At 47.1% G+C, this 20,695-nt stretch overlaps 2 protein-coding genes across 11 annotated transcripts in view; both read left to right on the top strand.

Moving 5' to 3' along the window:
* Positions 1–10,924, top strand: part of EXOC6 (exocyst complex component 6) — an 89,855-nt gene extending 78,931 nt beyond the window's left edge. For 6 of the 10 annotated variants that reach the window (XM_027672440.1, XM_027672441.1, XM_027672438.1 and 3 more), the window contains 3 exons: positions 8,806–8,918; positions 9,336–9,347; positions 9,801–10,924. In XM_027672440.1, coding sequence (XP_027528241.1) covers positions 8,806–8,918; positions 9,336–9,347; positions 9,801–9,933 — 258 coding nt within the window. In that variant the 3' untranslated portion in view covers positions 9,934–10,924. Of the gene's footprint in view, positions 1–8,805; positions 8,923–9,335; positions 9,348–9,800 lie in introns of those variants that run through there. The other 4 variants (XM_027672443.1, XM_027672444.1, XM_027672439.1 and 1 more) reach the window with 3 other exon arrangements.
* Positions 10,925–11,609: 685 nt separating this feature from the next.
* Positions 11,610–20,555, top strand: LOC113961813 (cytochrome P450 26C1). Its single transcript, XM_027672450.1, has 6 exons — positions 11,610–11,801; positions 11,878–12,102; positions 12,231–12,506; positions 14,152–14,307; positions 17,242–17,748; positions 18,004–20,555. The coding sequence occupies exons 1-6, from the start codon at positions 11,610–11,612 to the stop codon at positions 18,340–18,342; spliced, it is 1,695 nt and encodes a 564-aa protein (XP_027528251.1). The 3' UTR covers positions 18,343–20,555.
* Positions 20,556–20,695: the final 140 nt, after the last annotated feature.

Below are 20,695 nucleotides of genomic sequence, written 5' to 3' on the forward strand. Positions count from 1 at the left end.
AAAAAATGTATTTGGACTTGTTCATGAATATGACAAGACCGGGCAACTCTGAGTGTACTACAACATCCAGATTTTATGAAAAAATTCTGCCCTTTTTAAGAATTTTTGCTCATAAAAGATACATGAAAACAAATAACTTCTGTTTCTTTCTTAGCATAACAACAATTCCCAATGGTTCAGCTGTCATAACCTCTGAGTTTATATGTTGTACATTTACAAATGTGTTAAAGATTGTATCCTAACATTCAAGATACTGACAGATATGATTTCACTTATAAATTTGAAACAGATGGTAGCATTTAAATATAAAATCATTTCATTCTTGTGAACATTTCAATGTCCTACATTTAGACACAATTTCTAAATGCATGGTGGTTAAAAAAAAAAAGGCACGTTTTAATGCAGTGGCTTAAAAACTGAAAGACACTGCCTTTCTAACACAAACTATCCTTCCTTTGAAAATCCAGGGCTCAGTTTTCAAAGCATTGTCTAGGAATTTAGCCTGCGACCCCCATTGACACTAATAGGAATTGCATAGCTAAGTCCCCATAACATCACTTTGAAAATCCATTTGTTGTACCAATCCAAAAAAAGGGTAGCATAAACTATAGGGAGACATTCACAGATCAAGAGATCAATTTACACTTTGAAATACAAGCCCAGTGTGCATTATTCCAGTTATGTGATTTAGACGGGATTTTAAATTCACCACATTCACAAAATAAGTCACCAGGTGTAAATAAAACAAAATATTTTGGCAAGTGGCAGGCAGACTTGCTAACCAGGCTAACAAGATATTTGTCAGCAGTAACGAACACCTACTGATTGAGTGATAATTGTGTTTAGTTGCTATGGTGTTATTCTACCATTAGCAAATTCTTTTTTTTCCTTCAAGCTGGACTTAGATATCTATATTTTAAGTACTTCTGTTGTTCTTTGCGACCAAGAAATGTTTAGAGTGAACAAGACTTGTCTTTGTCCAGTTCTGATTCTGGTCCTTGATGCTCTACTTCCAATTTAGTAGGTGCTTTCATGATGTGCATGCTTTAATAAACAGGGACATAGCATTTGATGAATAATTGTGGTGTTATCTACATGGTTGTGCAGGAGTCTTTGTTAATTTCTTGGAAATAGCTATATACCTGTGTAAGGTATATTCATGTGTACTTGTGCACAAAACCTAAGCAAAGATGAAAGAAGTGTTGTTGTTGTGTAGCTGTGTTACTGCAGTGCCTATGCGCCCCAGTCATGGACCATGGCCTCATTATGCTGGGCAGAATATAAATAAGTGTTTTAACAAAAGAAAGACAGCGCTGCCTCAGAGTTCACAAACTGATGAGATTATAGCTCCACTGAAAGGTTAACATTATGTCAGAAATTATGAAATAACAATGATTCTGGTTGACAGGCTTCCTCTTCGGTCATCAAACCCATTTGTCCTTCTGAATACAAGGTGTGGTGTATTGGTACAGTGTGAGCGCCTTGGAGTGGGAAATGTTGAGGAATGGGACATTTGTGAGTGGCTCTTGTGAGTTTACTGTGTTTAAAATGAAAAAGTCCCTTTCATGATCGGTATTTTTTAGCTCCAAAACCCAATAAAAATTGTAACGATTGAAATATTAATGTATTTGCTATTTCTTTATCTTAGTGACTTAAATGATACATAGCTAACAACAGTCACAGAGTTTTTTTCCTAGGTCAAAAGCCATGCATCCCCAAGGAAAAAAACTGTGATGTTATTTCTGTACTCTTTCCTAAAAAATGGTTGGGTGTAGCTTGCAGTTGTATATGCTTGGCACTGTTCATTTCCCAGAAGAGTTCACCGTATTCTAGGCTTTGGGGTTTTTTTAATTAAAGAGGTCAAAATCCATTATATCAAAATTTCAAAGAATTTACCAATTAGCTGTAGTCTGTGATGCCCAGCAGGTGGCTTTTATACTATTAAAGGGAGATTGTTTCCATCTCTGATCAAAGCAAAACCAAAACAAAAGAAAATATAGAATATTTTGCTGTACACAGTGCAAACCACACGCTGTGTAAATTATACGTGAAAACTGTACATGAGAGACTGTTTAGTCATCCTACTTCCAAGAAAAAGTTCTATGTATTTTCACACTGGTCCTCACGAGGATTTTAATGGTAGTGTCTAAATCTGTTTAGATTACTGATTAGCTGAGAATGTTAGACAGCTTGCTATTTTCTAAAATGAAGACTGTAGCATTTTTGTTATTTAAAAGTAGAAGTAAAAATGCACAATTAAGTAGATGAATGAATTTGATAGAAGTGAAATTAGAAAAAACTGAGTGTGCTGGAATGTCCCAAGATGCAAAAAAAAAAATTTCCAATTTGCACTTTTCAGTGAATCTAAACTTCCCCGATTTTTCCCTACTTAAAAGAATGTTTGTGACCTTTTGACCCTTTTGTTATCCCTTACTCAGAAGGGCCTTTATTCTGTAAGGCTTAGGTATAAAAAAATAAAAAGAGCGTTAATGGCATAACAGTCCTTTCTGATCACCCTGTGTAAGATGTTTATGCAAAGTGTCAATAGAAGCAATTGGCCTAACAGTGTGACAACCTGCTTTGCTTGGAAATGGGCTAATCTCCTGTTTGGGTTATCCAGAGGTCAGGTAAGGATTTCTTTCTTCGCACTCCCCGTAGCGCACGGGTACATAACCTGCAAACACTACAGGGCAGAAATCAGAAGCAACTGAGCTCAAGGATGCCACAAAGCATTTCTGTTTAATCTTGACCATTTTGCTTATTCTCATGATTTTTTTTCTCTGTCTTCTTTTGGTTTTTCTCTTCCTGGTCCCATCCCAGAGAGTCTCCTTGAGCGTATAACACATAATGATGACAGGGACTCTAACAATTTCATTATCTGCTGCTTCACTGTGTTGGGTTGTTTTTTTTTTCAAACAGGCATCATCCCACTCTTTTTTGAAGTTCACGTGGAAACCTACTTTAAATCTCAGTTTTTGAGGGCTGCCCCCGTTGCCCTGTCACAGCAGGCTGGAACTCAATAAGAGCTCAGGCAAGCGTAGCAGGCCAGGCAATGGGCCTTGGCGGGCTGCACGCTGTGAACTCCTGCCTCACTGAATCAGCTTCTGTGTGTTTTTATAACTGCCTTTTTTTTCCCTGTTAATTATGTCCCAAGGCTGTGGAAAGACAGCATTTATCTGTTTCAACAGACTAAGCAGCAAGTGTTCTGACATGTTTATCAGGCAAATTGTACCTGACAAAAGGTAATTACACATGCAATCAAGTCCAGAAGTAACTGGGTGATTAGGGGTTAATAAACTTCAACATAAGAAATATTCTGCTTGTGAGCAAGGAGAGGTGGCCAGAAAGACATAACTGACAGTGGTATGTTAAAAGAATTACTTTCTTTGGATGGAATATTTGACTTTACCGAAAGGTAAGTAGGATATTGAGTGTACAACTCCTCATTTTTATCTCCAGCTCCTGAATCATTGGTGTCTGCTATACAACCATAGCTATTTGCTAACACTCATGCTACTTCAGACGAGATAACGGCACCATTCCAGCTTGTACTAAGCTACCTTGATAATTTACAATTAGGATTTTTGTAGTATAACCAGCACAGTTGCTGTTGTCTAATGGACACTGCCCCCATTTCCATCTGCAAAGCTCATGTCTCCTCCTGTCTCTTGCTGTGTTGACTCTGTTCATAGCTAGTTCCCAAACTTGCGTTCTCTTCCAAGATTATTCCTGACAGTTGCCCAAAAGTAAAAAGGAAAGGGCATCTGTATGATATTTGAGGATGTGACAAGAGGCTCAAACGGCATTGAAAGGGCCGGATGGTTGATTCCAGCAGTTCCCAGTGCACAGAATTCTCATGTAATTACAAGATGGCCTAAATACAGGACTATGGCCGAGCTGCTCTGAACTTTAGGTAATCCAAGACAAAGCTTTAGGGAGCAATGAGGAACAGTAATTTCTATCCAAACATGACCATATCACCTAGACACTGGGAAAACACGAGAGTACTAACTATGAAGAATAGGTGCAAGTGCCCTATTTGAAACCAGAATTCTGTCCCTAAAATCTTAAGAACTTTTTCCCCGTAGCATCAATATTGTGATGTTTTGTGTTAACCGATTCTGTTAGCTAGCAAGATCTTAAAGTAGGACCTCTTTTAACCAAAATATAGTTTAGTATCTTTTACAATAACATTGTTCTGTTTAAAATAAAAATATGCTAATTAAAAATAGCAGTGTTATCTGTATGATGTAAGAAATTACTATAAACTTTTATGTAAGTACATATAAACACCTTTTTTTCCCCAAATGGTGTTTATTTCTGTCAGAGAGACCTAATGTTAGTCGTAAAAGGCATTTAGAAAGTACCTAGACATGAATAAAAGGTTAGAAACCCAAAGCATTGTAGGACATCATTTGAAATAAAAGTGCAGAACTGCAATGAGAGGCGTAAGTGCCCTATAATGTTAAAAGTATGTATGTGACTAATAATGTGCTGGTTTGAGAAGGCAACACAGTTTCAGTGTACAGTAAAAGAAACATGCTGCTTTATGATCATCAGCCCTGATGGTTACAATATGTTGGCTAAAAGTTCCCCTTCTATCACACCTTTAGAAGAGGCAAAGTCCTCTAAATAAGGGGAAGTGACTACCCTATCTTGTAAATGTAAGTGGACAGTCTGTTGGATGCTCTGTCTGGTATACTTGAAAGGTTAAAGCTTTTTGTTGTTGTTGTGTTTTTGTTTTGTTTTGTAATGACTCAGACACACACACTTCTCTGCAAATTACTCCTAGTCAGAAGGGAATAATTGCTCGTGACTCCTAGGGAAGCATATTCTGCTTCATTATAAAATACTCAGTTATAGTGTTACCTGTCTTAGCGTATTCTTATTTTTCATGGGTTTTATGGGATAAAGAGTGTACAGCAGTGCCATTGTTCTTGGGTAGGAGTACATATGTGTAGTTTATTTGGTGCTTCACAGTGTTTCAGCTGCATGATAAGCTGCTTCTGACTGAGCACCCTCAGGTGGCTCCTTAGGTGGGGCTGAGTGGCTGACTAACAGCTAAAATGGGCTACACTGCCTCCAGATTCTCAGAGTAGTAGGAGAGATTGTCTTTGTCTCGTTTGAAGTTCTTCCCACATGTGTTAACTTTTGAAAGATTCATGAAAAAAGAAACATTTTTCCTATTGTAATTTCAGGGCAAACAATACATATTCTAACCTTGAAAAAGTCACGTCCAGTAGCACCAGTTGATGTGCTACACTCTGTGGCCTTTGATTAATTTTTGAGGCTGGAAAATATTTATTGCCAGGACCTACTCTTTGCCCATATTTATCTTATGACAGCGCATGCAATTCCTTGCTAGACAACGCATCTCATTTTCAGTTATTTTCTCAGTAATAGTGACAGTTTTAGTAGATAAAATAGTAGTAGGGAAATGTTGCTTTAACTTGACCGTCAGTAAGTTGATTCTAGTTGCCACAGTAAAAATACCATCACAGAACCAGTAAATTCTCCTGTCGGTCATATACATCATATGCCTCTGGCCAAGACGGTCCCACTTCTTCTGTATGAGGAAGAGGAATTAAAGTGCTTCATTTAAGGAAGGCAAACATTTGTGTAGCAAAAGAGTGTAAATCAGAAAAGAACAGAGGAGCAGAAATTGAAGCAGACTGTAGGGTTGACAGCATGGCCGCAGGAGTGAAGGAGAATTTGAGGTTGTGCTCAAGTGAAGCTTTGTATAAGTGGATTGAAGTTATTTCCCATTACACATGTGGTGGTCCTGGGACATTTCTGCTGGACTGTCCTTCCTGCAGTTGGCTGCTCACCAACCTGCTCCCCTTACAAAGTGCCTGTAAGGCACTCATGGACTGTACATCTGCTGAGTCCAAGTGCCAGGTCAGATGCAGGTGATAGAATGGCCGGGACACAGATCCAAAGAGCTGCACACCAGGCGACTCTTGCCCACCCACAGTGTACAGTATGTGCTGTCAAAGCCCATTACATACAGCAATATGGCACAGCGCAGAGCTGCAGCTGTGAGGGGGACAAAATGCACAATGCATAATTGTGCACAGTAGCAGTCCAATCTCCAGCAGTGTCTGCAGCTCCTGCCACATTTACTCCAGAGGCAGAGCGTGGTTGTCACACTGCAGCCCCTGGACATTGTGCAGAAGGAGGGAAGGGAGCTATGACTGAGTGGCACGTGTCATTTGATTGCATGTCCCTGGTCCTTTGAGTTACCTGCCACATGTCATGACAGCTGCTTGAACTTAGAAGATTTATTAGCATGAGGTTGGTTGTGTGCAGCTCTTTGACTAAGCTTTGGGTACATCCCCCTCACCGATAGTGTCTCTCGAGGTGTTCATTCTTCAGAGCCAGGACTATCTTGGAGTGCACAGAATATGCTTCTTGTTCTCTTGGGACATTTTTTTACCTCCTGTCTTGAAAAGCAGAACTCCATGGTCTGTTTAGAGCCCTACTTGCCTACCTGTGTTAGGCTAGGTGACAAATGAGGTGTAATCTTCCAGCACAGCTGTCACTATCACTGAGATGTCCCAGAGCCATGGCACAATCAGACAGTTGAGTCAAGCACTGAAAACATAGTATGGAAATCACGCATTTGATACTGTCAAAGAAGTTTCTTTGGGCTTGTCAGTACTGTAATTGTGTCAGTCATTGATGGGTTTGGGCTGCACATTGCTAACAGGATACAGAGCTTCAGGGTTGTTTAGGATTTACCCAGAATCCTCGATTTCAGTCTTACAATAGGGTTAAGAAATTAAATCTTTCACCTTTGATTTACTAAACACACCTACTGCGGGAACTGCATGTCCTTTCTTAAGAACCGTCTCCCACGTGAAGCCCATGACAAGTAGCATTGTAATTAGCAGTAATTTATTAATACATTGTTTGCTTCTCTGTTTACTTCTCTGTAAGAGAGAGGGAACATGAAGTCACCAGATTATATAGTTTGGGTTCCTGTGGTTTTCACCTTTATCCTCCCTGCTTGTGTTGTGCATCTGCTCTTCCTACCTTTCTACTCTTTGGGTTGTGCTTTTAAATTTCATACAGCCTTTGAGGACTGGGCACTACTGACTGGGTAACACAGGTAATAAGAAGTGATGAGTAATATGCAGCAGCAACTGAGGCTGTGGGTTTCACAAATGATACTAATTCCTGAGTTAACAAGCCTTCCCAAGTCTATTTGCTCAGTGACTAAAGCGATGTTCTCAGTTTGGTAGGAGAATTGGTGGTGTCCATTCTGAGAAAGGGCTTTGTGGGAAAGAACTGTTTGCATTTGATCTTGTCAGCTACCACGGGTATGTAAGTCAGCAGAGAATGAAATAGCTTCCTTGCTTTTTAAATACTTTTCATCCATATGAGATAGTTAAATGTAAAATCTAGATGTCGCTGAGGTTTGTAATGGTCCCTGGAGGTCTTTAGGATGACAGCAGTAATTGTGTCAGAGGTTCATTATAAAGGCAGGAAATGTTGCTACTGTATGCTTGTATTTTATAATGAAATTGGTGTTATGATTTTGGGGATGAGCATTAGTGGACACCTCTGGCACTTCATCAGGCTGAGAAGTTTGAGTAAGGCAAGGTTCTTGGAGGTGCAGTCCCCCTCTTAGCATAGCCTGAGAAGTCAGAGGAGTGGGCACCTGTTGCAGCTCTGCCTCGAGGAGCAGGAGCTGCTACTGTTGTGCCCCAGCTGTAACAGCTCTGGTATGACTTAGCAGAAGGACATGTTAAAGTGAATAGGGTTCTTTCTTTCTGTGACTTGCAGTAGTCTGTTATGTATTTTTAAGCGGTTTTGTTACAGAAAATCCTGTTCGGCACCACCTTTCCAGCATTACCAATTGAGCAGGCCTCCAGGCAAGCAGTGGCTCTAGGTTATGCTGCCACAGGCACTACGAGCTGGGGCGAAGTGCTGCTAATGGTTCCCCACGCTTATTTTAACAGTAGGTTTGGCTAACACAGGGCAGCCTGAGAACAAGCCCTTGTTAGCCCTCAGCAGCAGGACAAGGCCAGGCACCAGACACAGGGGGAAGCTGGGGGCGCCCCGCCATTGACGTCAATGGCAGTGGGGCCCGCTGGCCCGCAGGTAGCCGTGGGAAAGGCTTCCCCGAGCGGGGCTGCTTGTGTCCTGGCCCCTGGCAGCCTGGGCAGGGTGCCCAGCGGTGCCTGGCCTGCACCCCGTGATGGTGGAGGGGGAATTAGGCTTGGAGGGCTGCGAGGGTGCTGGAGGTTCCGCGTTGTGTCTGATTGTAAAAGCAGGCTGTTTTGCTGAACAGCAGCTCTGAGATCATGAGTCAAAGGCCTGATTTGAAGTTGCAGCCAGGCGTAGGACTGCGTTTGGAGGCTTTTTGTTCCTCCACCGAAGTGTTTGGGTTTGTTTGGGTCAGAAGTGTGCCCAGGGCTTGGTGCTGAGTTTCGGGGATCAGTCACAATGGAGAGTGCAGCAGGAGGTGTTTAATTCACTTAGTTGAGACTACCTGAACCTCTACTTTTAACTACTGTGAGGAGCAGCAGACACAAACATCCCCAGCTTGCTATCCACGGTAAAGCAAGCTCCCAAACACCAAAGCAAGTTCCCAAAAAGCAAAGCGTGAACCCATTAGCATCCCTTCCTAGGGCCGAACCTGCACAGCCGCCTCCCTGCGCAGAGAGGGAGGCAAGGGATGTTAAAGAAAGAAATGGGCAGGTGAAGGGAGGGTGTCGGCTGGGGCTCAGCGAGAGGCTGCGGCCGGCCTCCTCTCCGCAGAGCCGCCCCGCGCTCGCTCACCCGCCTCTCCCCCCGCAGCTCCTGGACCTCTTCATGGTGTGGGACTGGTCCACATACCTGGCTGACTACGGGCAGGCCACCTCCAAGTACCTGCGGGTCAACCCCAGCACGGCCCTCACGCTCTTGGAGAAGTAAGTGCGGGGGTCGGAGCTGCCGGCACGGGGATGGAGGCGGCTCCAGGGCCGGGGCTGGAGCCGCCCGCCCTGCCGGGAGCGGCGCGGCCAGAGCCCGGCGGCAGCACGGCCGTGTCCCGGTGCCGGGAGAGGCGCGGAGCGGCGGGCGGTGCCGGGGCTGCGGTCGCAGCCCGCGGCTGCCCGAATTGCCGCTCTAGGGAAGGGAAATGCGTGGGGTTTGGCCGTGGTGAAGCGGTGCGAGCCTTTCGGCCGGCCTGGAGGGTGGGCTGGGAGGGCAGGGTGAGGAGGGCGCGTTGCCGCCAGCCCGGTACCAACCTGCTGGTAAAAGCCGCATCAGAACACACTGCGGTTTAAAGACGTTTTCTAACAGTGTTTTCTCTCCTCTGCTGCCTGTGATGAATATGTCTTCTGCAGAGTTCACAGAGGGTACGTATCGCCTATATTGTTACAAAATATTTGCTTTAACTTATTTAATTTCCCGAATTTCGTTTTTAAATCCATTACTACGGGAAATCAGCGATAACGATGGCCGTTATCGACGGTGAGCAAAATTCGCCCGTTCGCTGCATCTAAATTTACCATGGAGGCAGATGATATTAGTGGGTTTTATGGTTTGCTTCTTTCTTATGGCATTGGGTAGGGCCAGGGTCCTGCCGAATGGGTGTTTGCTTCATACTTACGTGTTACTTGTGAAGTAATATTTGTAAAAACCAGTTGTGCATTGCAGAAGTTGAATTTAAGAACACACAGATAACAGGTTTTGTGATCTTTCAGTTCTTATTAGCAGAAAGATAAAAAGAGGCTCAATAGTGAAACTATTTTTCCTTTTCAAATTATGTTTCTAATGTGTTTGTGTAATTTCCTGTTTTATTTCTCTAGAATGAAAGACTCCAGCAAAAAGAACAACATTTTTGCTCAATTCAGAAAGAATGATCGTGACAAGCAGAAGCTAATAGAGACTGTAGTAAAGCAACTTAGGAGTTTAGTGAATGGTATGTCCCAGCACACATAGGCCTCTTAAATCAACAATATCTCGTCATGCCAAGAGGTGTTTCTTAGCCCCTATTTCTACTAAGCAAAGTGATACCAGTTAGGACATTTGTTTGACCGAGTAAAGGAAAAATGCAGTAGATGGATTGTACATGGAATCTTCAACAAACAATTCTTTGTACGTATTTTTAATTGTTCGAATACTATTTTGTATATTGTAAACAAATGATAAAAAATGAGACTGTACAATAAAAACCAGCGCAATTGTATTGTACATGGAACAGCTGAACTGTAAATACGTTATTTAAATATCTGCAGATATGGTGTCCAAAATTTTGCTCCGGATAGGAATTATTTGAGAAATGATCCCTTAGTTGCTGTTTTCTGGTTGAATCCTAATTTAATGTTTTTAAGCATTGAGATACTTGTGTTTCAGATGCTGCCTATTGTTTTCCTGCGTTAAATGTATATTAGCCTTAAAGTGACTGGACATAATTTTGTATATCAGATTTTGTAGTCTGGAGGTATGAAAAAGTCTTCTGATTTTTAGTACCTTTGAAAACTACCTGAGAACTAGACTTGATACCTATTTAGCGTTAGGACTTATAGGCTTTGTTCTCCAAAAGGGTTTAATCTTGAGGTCGTGAATGTAAATAACCATTTGAGTTCTTTATAATGTGACATTTTGTTTCGTTTTGGTTTTGTTCCTCAGGGTTATTAATTCTATTTTGTAAGATCCCGGGTTCTTTTTCCCAGGTTGCAGTAAGGAATAGGTTTGCCGCTGTTGGTTTCGTGCCGCATCTGTTTGTCAGTATGCGCTTTCTACCGCCAGCCCCATCCCAGCGATTAGCATTTTGTCCCACCACCGGTCTCTTTGCACTGTCCCCTCCTGGCTATTTTAGACACTAAGAGAATGTCTAACAAATACAAACCAAATGGAACGTGTAAAAATAATGTACATTTTTGCTGTATTTTTAAGTTATTGACGGTCTAAATACAGTAAGATAAACCTCGCCCGTGTTCCTGTTTAATTTCACACACCAGCACGCACCTCAGAGCCGGTTTCGCGGGACCTGTACGGGTCCTGACTCAGTGGCGATTTACCCCCGGGGAAGGCGGTCGGGGGTCGGGGCGGCCCCGACGGCGGGGTGCGGGTCAGGGGCACTGCAGTATCGCCCCGACTGCCGCTGCAGTCCGGGCAGCCGGGAGAGGCGGGACTGGAGCGCACCCCGGTCGGGGGAGCCTGGGACGGGACTCGCTACCTTCGCCGGGCGGCGGGGAGGGCTGGCCCGAGGGGGCGCCGGGGGCTCCCGCTCCCGGGACAGCCGTCCCGCCGCCGGCTGGGGCGCCACGAGGGGCTGGGAGGGGGATGGGAGGGGGGCCGCCGGGCCCCCATCCCCGGGGGGGCTGCCCCGCCGCGGCCCGGCGCCCCTCGGCCGCTGTGCCCGGCTCTCCCGCGCCAATCACCGCACTTGGCCGCGCCGCTTAAATATGCAGCGGATACGTCATCTCCGAAGGTGGATCGGGCGTAAGTGGCCAATATCTATATAAATGTGGCCGAGGGGCGAACCGGCAGCAGGAGGCGAGCGGGGCCGGGCGGGCAGCAGCCGGCAGGGCCCGCCGTGCAGCGCCCGCCGCCGGTAGCCGGTCTGACAGCCGCCCCCGCAGCCGCCCGCCCGTCCCCGCCGCCGGAGGAGGATGCTGGCCGGGCTCTCCTGGCCCGAGGCGTCGGCGCTGGCGCTGCTGGCCCTGGCTCTGCTGGTCACCCTGTGCCGGCACCTGTGGGCGCTGCGCTGGAGCCTCAGCCGGGACCGGGCCAGCGCCCTGCCCCTGCCCAAGGGCTCCATGGGCTGGCCGTTTTTTGGGGAGACTCTGCACTGGCTGCTCCAGGTAAGGCGCCGGAGGACGAGGGCGGGGTGGGAAGGGACTGGTGGAAGCCACAGGCTGACCCGCAGCTCGTCCCCAGGGCTCCCGCTTCCATAGCTCACGGCGGGAGAGATACGGAAACGTCTTCAAGACCCACCTCCTGGGCCGGCCGGTGGTGCGGGTGACAGGCGCAGAGAACATCCGCAAGATCCTTCTGGGCGAGCACACACTGGTCAGTACGCAGTGGCCCCAGAGCACCCATATCATCCTGGGCTCCCACACCCTGCTCAGCTCCACTGGTGACCTGCACCGCCAACGCCGCAAGGTGAGTCTCTCGGCCACCCCAACAGGGCACAGAGCCCAGGCGGCACCTCCGCCCAGGCTTGGGCCTCGGTGGCATGTGTGCTCCCCCTACTTTAACTACCTGCTTCTGTTCCCCCCTTCTCCTCCTAGATCCTGGCCAGAGTCTTCAGCCGTGCTGCCCTGGAGAGCTACCTTCCGCGGATCCAGAAGGTTGTGAGCTGGGAGCTGCGGGGCTGGTGCATGGAGCCGGGCTCCATCGCAGTTTATTCCTCCGCTAAAACCTTAACTTTCCGCATTGCAGCTCGGATTCTGCTGGGGCTCCGCCTGGAGGAAAAGCAGTTCAAGGATCTGGCCAAAACTTTTGAACAGCTGGTGGAGAACCTCTTCTCCCTGCCCCTCAACATACCCTTCAGCGGGTTGCGCAAGGTACTGCCGCATGTCCCGTTCCCTCTGCCTGGGGGCAAGGGCCTGGGCCCTGGCAGCACAGACCTCCTGTCCCCAGGCCTGCCCAGGGGCACTTCCAATGGGCCAGGACATCTGCAGCACCCTATTCCAGGTCTGAGGGCTTGGTGTCTTATCTAATTCAGCCATTTGCCTTTCTCTGCACTTCCCACCTGCTCCTGGTTGACTTCCAGCACCTTTGGGTGCTGGCTCCAGTTCATTGTACCATGCAGGGCTTCTCTTCTCCCTCATCCCATATGTTGCCTCTGGTTAAGTTCATCGTGTCTGGGCCTGTCCCATCTCATCCCACCTGGACTCATGTCAGCCCACGGCAGAAGGGTCTGTGGGCATGAGCACAAAGACAGGTGGGCACAGCACAGCTCAGTTTAGCACCCCCTGTGCAACTCAGGCAGGCCAAGGACTTGGGACCTCTTATGGTCCTTGGTCCCTTGTAGCCCAGCAGCACAGAGACAGCCCAGGGAGAGGAACATGGCAGACAGCCTCCTCTGCCTCTTTCAACTTGCAGTTTCCTCCCTGCTGCTCTGCTCCTCTTTGCCTGCCTCCCTACGCTCCTGTTCTAGGTATCGGTCCTGTGTACCACCCATCCTCTCACATTACTCCCTCCTCTGACTTTAGGTTCTCCACACTTACCACAGCTGAAGTCTCCTGCCCGCTTTAGCCAGGTCTTCCCTCATCTCTTATTTCCACTGTGAGCTCTGCCCCATTGGATCACCTTACCCAGCCAGTCCCAGTTCACCCCCAGCCTCCCTGCTGCTCTTCACCATTTCAAAGCTCTGGTTTTCCCTGTCCAGTTTCCCTTTGCAGGTTGGCACAGTGTGGGCTTTCACCCCTCACGTCCTATCCCTCTCTACCCTCTCTCAGATCAGCCTCAGGCTGTCTGGCCCCAGACCGGTATGTTCCACTTGCATTTAGGTCCCCTTGTCTTTCCCCTTGCTCCCTGCCCTGTTTACTTTGTCCAATCCTTCCCACCTCAAATCTAAGCCTTTGTAACCAACATCTGGTCATGGCCATTTTTCATTCCAAATCTCATCCTTCTGGCTTTTGCAGGAAGCATCTTGATAGAGAGCCACACTCGGTGACTCCATCCCACTTTGCAAAGAGATTGCTGACCACTTGACTTGTTGAGATCTTACATGAATGTTACACAACAGAAGATGAGCTAGCTGTGATTAATGTGTCTTTTTCCACTATACCCTGGTTAAGCTACTCATTTGATCCTGTCTCAGATGTGGCTTGCTGTCTGGACTCAGTTTTATTAAGTTACCTCTTCTTGTCCCTTTGGAGAAGCTTGTTTTGGATCTGACACAACTGTGGGTTTGCTCAGCGCAGATGCCTCTGAACTTGGTACCGTGTGTTTACTGCTGTCTTTTCCTCTCAGAGAATATCTTGTGACTCACTGTATTTGATTCACAACAGCAAAGCAACAGTATGTGTGGCAGTTCCCCCCAGACTGCTGCCTCTTGCAAGGCTCTGGGGCTGGGCAACAGATTAAACTGTTCTTGCTGTTATAGATCCTGGTTTTAAGGATTGCTACACATGGGCTCCCCCGGTCTCTCAGGAGAGGGGTTCAATTCCTAAGGTTCTCCTGAACTGTGTCTGCCTCTCACAGGGAATAAAAGCACGGGACATGCTACATGAGTTTATGGAGAAGGCTATACAGGAAAAACTGCAGAGAAACAACCCAGAAGATCACAGTGATGCTCTGGATTTCATAATGAACAGTGCCAAGGAGCACGGCAAGGAATTCACCATGCAGGAGCTAAAGGTAAGGATGAACCCAGTAGTCCTTACTGAGCCTAAACCACCAAGTGAATGTGAAGAGTATTTTCCCAAAGATCTTGGGAAAAAATTGTCATTAGTACTGCATCATTGATAGTTCCAGGTCACTTGGTATCAGAGAATGACAGATGACACTACATTTATATAACAAGTTTTGAAGCAGTTTTGCATGGGTACAGCAGCTGAATATGGTTCAAAAGTATTTCAATATAGTTTAAAGGTAGTTTCACTGCTTACTTAAGTATTTAAAGAAAACTGTCTAAAGATTAATATTTTATAAATATTTTGTAAAAAGGTAATCTCTAAATCTAAAATATTTGAAAAACTTTGAGCAACTAGTAGATATAATTAGAATCAGAATATATTCATAAAGTAATTTTATTGTAATTATTTATTATATTATTTATTCTAATAGAATGTTTTTATTATAATGTAATTTTTAAAATAATTGAAACATTCAAAATGTGATTGATTAAGATTAATTAATCTCTGTTAGTTATCACATGAATATTATACAAGAATAATTTCACGATCTCTCGTCATGTCCCTGGCTCTGACCACAAATGCAATAAGGGGATATAAAATGTAACATGGAGTTACATGGCAGTGATCTGGGGCCAGCTGATTGAAATTATACTACATAATATATGCTATAATATATATTATATATAAAAGTATATATATATATATATATATATACACTATAGGATACGCTGTCCTGTAGCATTATGGTTAGATTTCCATCTTGTCTGTATTTAACAAAATTGCTTGCAAACTGAACTGCCTATGCTTGCGATTATGGCAATATTCACTCTAATATAACAGTAGTAGAGCTTTCATTCCATTAAATGGTGTAATTGGATAAAAAGTCCAAAGCTGTCTCAGAGACATGGATTTATCTGTCTTTGAGAGAGCCTCCAAGCACTGGCACACACTAGTTACTAATTTGCTTTGTGTTCAAATTATTTGGAAGGACAGTCTTTCCGGAAGTTTTCCTAAATACACTGCTGGCATGAACTCACCAGGACCCTTGAAATGTAAAGGTCATTAAAAAGATATTGCTTTGCCAAAAGTACTGTTTTAAAATACTTAAAGCCCTGAAAAGATTAAAAAGACCCCATACATAATAGTGCTGTCACTGGCTGGATGGGTGGAACTGTAATGCTGCCTGTCCTGCCCCCCAGGACAGGGAGTTGGGCTGTAGCACAGGGACAATACTGGTGAAACTTGGGAAGGTGCTGCCTTCCAGGCACTGGTTGTGTTGGCCTTGTAGAAGCAGGAAGGGAAAGTCAGCGGCTCAGTGTCACAGCTTCTGCAGCACCACTGTCAGAGGTTGATGCAGAGAGTCATAAGGGCTGTTATTTCAAATTGCAGAGCTTGCCCTAAATTCCTTGCATTCTATTGAAATGTCTTGGGGTTTAATTGCAAGTGGTGGAACTGAGAGCTTTCTTTTCATCTGGATCTGCTACCTTGTGAATGTAAAAATCCCTGCTCATGCCTGCAGGAGGTGTGATAGGGGTCGACAGGGATCTGTTATTCCAGAGGTTTTATTTCAGCTGAAAGATGCCCTTGAGAGCTGCACTTTGACAAAAGCATCTAGTCCAGCCAATATATGGCACTGGGGATGGTAGCAAAGAGTCATCCTTGTTACATGATCCTTGACCTTATCAGGCTTGGGTCCAAGTACATTCAGACTTCAGGTGTCCTCTGTGTTTGTGGCTTCACCTCTCCAGAACTGGTTGTGTCTGAACAATTTAAAGTCCAGACACACAGTCATGTGAAAGGAAACTGCTCTGTGTCCTTGGAGGATTTTACTCTGCTTTGCCCCTGGACTGGAGCAATTAGTGCTCTGTAGTGCCAGCCAGGTCACAGTCCTCCCAGGGTGGTAGCTCCTGGTATTCCTCCCTTTGCTTTTGTCTCTGGCCTCTGGCCTTGGTGCTCCGAGTCCTGGGCTCCCACTGGCACCTTCAGATGGTGTTGTAGGTTTGAGCATTACGTTTGCTGTTAGAGACATGATATGCCATGACCCGGCTCTGGGCAGCCCTTAACTTTTGGAAAACCGTTTGCAAAAGTTCATCAGAGGGTGCTGCAAACAGCCCACAGCAGCCTGGTATGTGCTGTACCATATAGACCCTGCAGACAGTCCCGCAAAGACTGGGAGGCTGCATGGAGATCCATGAACTGGGACGAGGCACCTATTACAGATTTGACTGTTCTGTGGTCCATCTACCTGAGCTGGTTAACTTCCTAACTTGTGATGGATACATCTGCTGCAGAGCTATTAGAAGTACTGCTGTGCTTCAGGCTGTAAAGCTTGAAAGGTGAGCAAGTCCTTTACCTGGTGTGTGCTCCCTGCCAGCTATAGTACTTCTCAGACTGACCTGCTGTAGCAGAGAGGTCTTTCTGCTTTCAACTCTTGGCTTCAGTCCCCTCCCAGATAAGCAAATGGTCAATTATAACCGGAGATGCATCAAATGCAACCCATTTTAGCTGCCAACACATCTAGGATTTGTGCATAAACGCTCATATTCACTGCCTGGGCAGAAGAGTAAAAGGTGGGTGCAAAGGGGAATTGGCAGATGAAGAGAAAAAGCATAATGCTTGAAATGGACTTCACTCTGTGCTATAATGCATGTTAAAATGCTGCTTTAAAATTGGTAAATCTTAAGAGGAAAGCTCAGAAGAGCTGTATTGGTGATGATGTGTACTCAACTGTGTTTCTGCATCAGTCACTGGGCAAGTGGATGTCTGGTTCATTAATGGTTTGCTTCCTGCCAACCCAGGATGCGTGCAGGTTTGTGGAAAACAGTGGGTGCCAGGACCCTCTGCACAGGGACAAAATCTGAAAAAGGTGAGAACAGTCTAAATCACAATCAGTTTAAAATGGCATTCAAACTTGTCACTTTCATTCCTCTCCCAGGAGTCAGCAATTGAGCTCATATTTGCTGCTTTTTTCACCACGGCTAGTGCCAGCACTTCTCTGATCCTCCTGCTACTGAAGCACCCCTCAGTGATTGAAAAAATAAGGCAGGAGCTGATGTCCCATGAACTGTATCAGCAGTGTGAGTGCCACCCTTCAGGACCCTGCCCAGACACCCTGACCATGCAGAGCAGGGACAGAGAGAAACCACGTTTCCACTCCACGGCCAAAGATGTTTACAAGGATCAGAGCCAGCCCCTGGTCCCAGTGGAGGAAGGTTCCCTCCAGTCCGGTGCCCTGCTGGAGCCCACTGTCCCCCGGAGCAACCTCTGCACTGGCTCCCAGCTCCAGGCACCATCAGGGCACAGCTGTCACTGCTCCTCGGACATCAGCCTGGAGAAGCTGAGCCGCCTGCGCTACCTGGACTGTGTGATTAAGGAGGTGCTGCGGGTGCTGCCTCCAGTCTCCGGAGGCTACAGGACGGCACTGCAGACTTTTGAGCTCGATGTAAGTGCCTTGCAGGCTGTTTGGGAACTGCTGCCTGTCACTTCGTGCAAGCACAGCACAGTGGTGCTGCTTGGCAGTGTAGCTCAGGGGGAGGTGGCACCCAGCAACCTCTGTAGGTCCCAGCTCGGCTGGGGAGAAAAGGAGCTACAGAGCAGGTGGGCCGTATATTGAGGCTGTCCTCAGGCACCCTCTGCTCACCCTCTACTAGCACGGGTATGTAACACTCCTCTCCTCCCCTTTTCTCTCCCCTCCCAGGGCTACCAGATCCCCAAAGGCTGGAGTGTCATGTACAGCATCCGTGACACACATGAGACAGCTGCTGTCTACCAGAGCCCCCCCAGCAGCTTCGACCCAGACCGCTTTGGTGCCACCCGGATGGAGGCTGCAGGCCGGTTCCACTACATCCCCTTCGGTGGTGGGGCACGGAGCTGCATCGGGAAGGAGCTGGCACAGGCCATCCTCAAGCTGCTGGCCATTGAGCTGGTCAGCACAGCCCGCTGGGAGCTGGCCACCCCTGGCTACCCCGCCATGCAGACCGTGCCCATCGTGCACCCTGTTGATGATGGGCTGCAGCTCTACTTCCACCCCTTGTAGCCTGCCCATGGCCGTGGGGCCTGAGCTAGGGGTACGCTGCTCCCCTCAGCCCTGGAGCTGATGCCCCTCCATAGCTACTGGGGGCAGGTCTCCACTGCCTCAGGCTGGGTATGGCACTGGGTCACTGCAGAGCAAAACCTAAAGGTCTGTTTTTCCCCTCCTAGTGTACAGGCTGGTAGGGAGGGTCACACTCCTGAGCACTAGGGTGAACCTCAGCCCCAGCCTGGGGGCAAAACCCACCGAAGTTGCTGGCAGGGAGCATATGCCATGGGGCCTCAGCCAGCCCCCACTCCATAAAGGTCTCCAGCTACCAGGGATGTGGAGCAAAACTCCCAGGCCCACAGCTAAGGCTCCCAGAGCATTTCTGTCCCCAGGTTGTCTCCTGCGGGTATGTTGTAGGAGAGGTAGGATGAACATCCTGAACACTGTAGCTTTTTAGATGTAAAAAGAAGGAAGATGGGGGGCTCTGCAGGAAAACACAAGCCAGAGCTGCTCAATTCATGGCATCAGCTCTAGCTAGAATAATAGGGTGTAAAGTGGTTTTTATTGTAAATATTTAATCTCATTCCTGCACTTCCCATTAGAGCTGGCACAAAGAGGATCTCTCTCATTCACCCAGTAGTAGTAGCTGTGTATGTTGTGTTGAGCACTGTGCTGCTGCTTGGGATCTGCCATGAAGCCCCACTCTGGGGTCCCCACAGGATGTGCTCCCCAGCTACAAGTCCAGTCCTGACCGCAGGATCGAACTGAAGCATGGGAGAGGGCTTTGGGGAGCAAACATTTAGAAAATGGACATTTCTGAATATGTCTGATTTGTGGTAGAAAGTCCCTTGTTCCTGGTGATGCTGTTCACATTGCAGAGGGGACATTTGCAAGGTGACACAGGCCCTGTGGTGGCTGGCTGGCCAGACTGATCTTGCCACCTCTGTCAGTCTAGCTCTGCCAGCGAAAGTGCCAGGACAGCAGCTCCATGGGTCCATCCACAGGGTGGAAGCTGGGGCTAAGCCTGGGTTCTGAGAGCACCTTTCTAGATGGTTTTTGAGTACCTCCACAGGGTTTTTCTCTCCTATGTAAAATGAAGTGAGTCCTGTTGCTTGTGTACAGAGCTAGAGCCAGGTTTTTGATCCACAACAACACGTTTATAAGCTTCTTTCAGCTTCCCCTTTGCTCCCCACTGTCATGCATCCTGTGTGGATGCAGTGAGGAAAATAATCTGCCTTGTTCCTCCAGAGCATCCTGTGTCTGGTGGTGTGGTGTGCTCTGTGTGAAGCACCAGCTTGACCTGTAAGGGCCAAAATGTGGCCTGTTCCCTTCGGAAAGGCCCTGAGAGCTTTCCAGTCTCCTGAAACTCTGTCATCATCCTGCTTCAGTGCCAGGCTACAAATGACCTCACCCTGGCCAATCCCCCTTGACTGTGCTGGGGCACTGCAGCAGGGTGTGTGCCGCCGTTGGCTGTCTGAGGGCTGTGCAGTGACCACTCCGCTACCTGGGGCAGAAATGTGGCTCCCAAATGTAACAGGTCAAATCTGGAAGAGGTTGAACTGCAGGACTGAGTTAAATGCTGTTGGCAGGCCGGCCCTGTAGCGAACCAGAGCCTCTGCCCCTCCTGACCTTGTCCTGAAAGGTGAATCTTTTGCTTATCAGAGGTGAAATCAGTAGATGGTGGGTGCAAGTGGCAATGACTAACTTTAATTATCAGGAGCTGCTGGCTGACTGAGACCGCGGGCGATTCGGGGTCCCACCGCAGGCAGGGCTGCGGGCAGGGCTGAGCCCGGTGCAGAAGGGTCGGGGCTTCTCCAGCAGCGCACTTAAAAATTACCCCGAGCGCTAACGAGCCCTGTAGCCACCCGCTGAAAAATGTAACATGAATCTAGTTAAAAAAAAAAAGACTTGAAACTGATTTTGTTTGCAGATAAACACGAGCATTTACAAATGAAGTGTAATAATTGTTACTTGTAATCAAAGTTTGTTCATATTAGGCTGTTAATTTCTTGACCCCCTTCCAAGATGTTTTTAATTATCCCTTTCACTCTTTACCATTTGATTCTTTTCAAGCCGGTGGCTGGGGAATACACAGCTGGGGAGATAATAAAGCCTTCCTGTGGCAATTATCGGTGCTCAGGCCACCGTATCTCGTTATTTTGATAGACAGTGAACTTGGCGCGGTTGCCGGCCGGGTTCACGCAGATGTCACGGTCCGTGTTGTAGGTCACAAGCAGGTCAGCGCCCGGCAAGGAGAGAGCGCCGGGTCAGGGCGCGGCCGCCGCTCTCGGACGGGCTCCGCGGAGCCGCCCGGGACCGCGGCGTACCCCGAGGGGCTGCTACCTCCGGGACCGGGGGACTACCCTCCGGC

This window comes from Neopelma chrysocephalum, unplaced genomic scaffold (genome assembly GCF_003984885.1).
Source record: "Neopelma chrysocephalum unplaced genomic scaffold, ASM398488v2 Primary Assembly neopelma1_97390, whole genome shotgun sequence".
NCBI classification, from domain to species: Eukaryota; Metazoa; Chordata; class Aves; order Passeriformes; family Pipridae; genus Neopelma; species Neopelma chrysocephalum.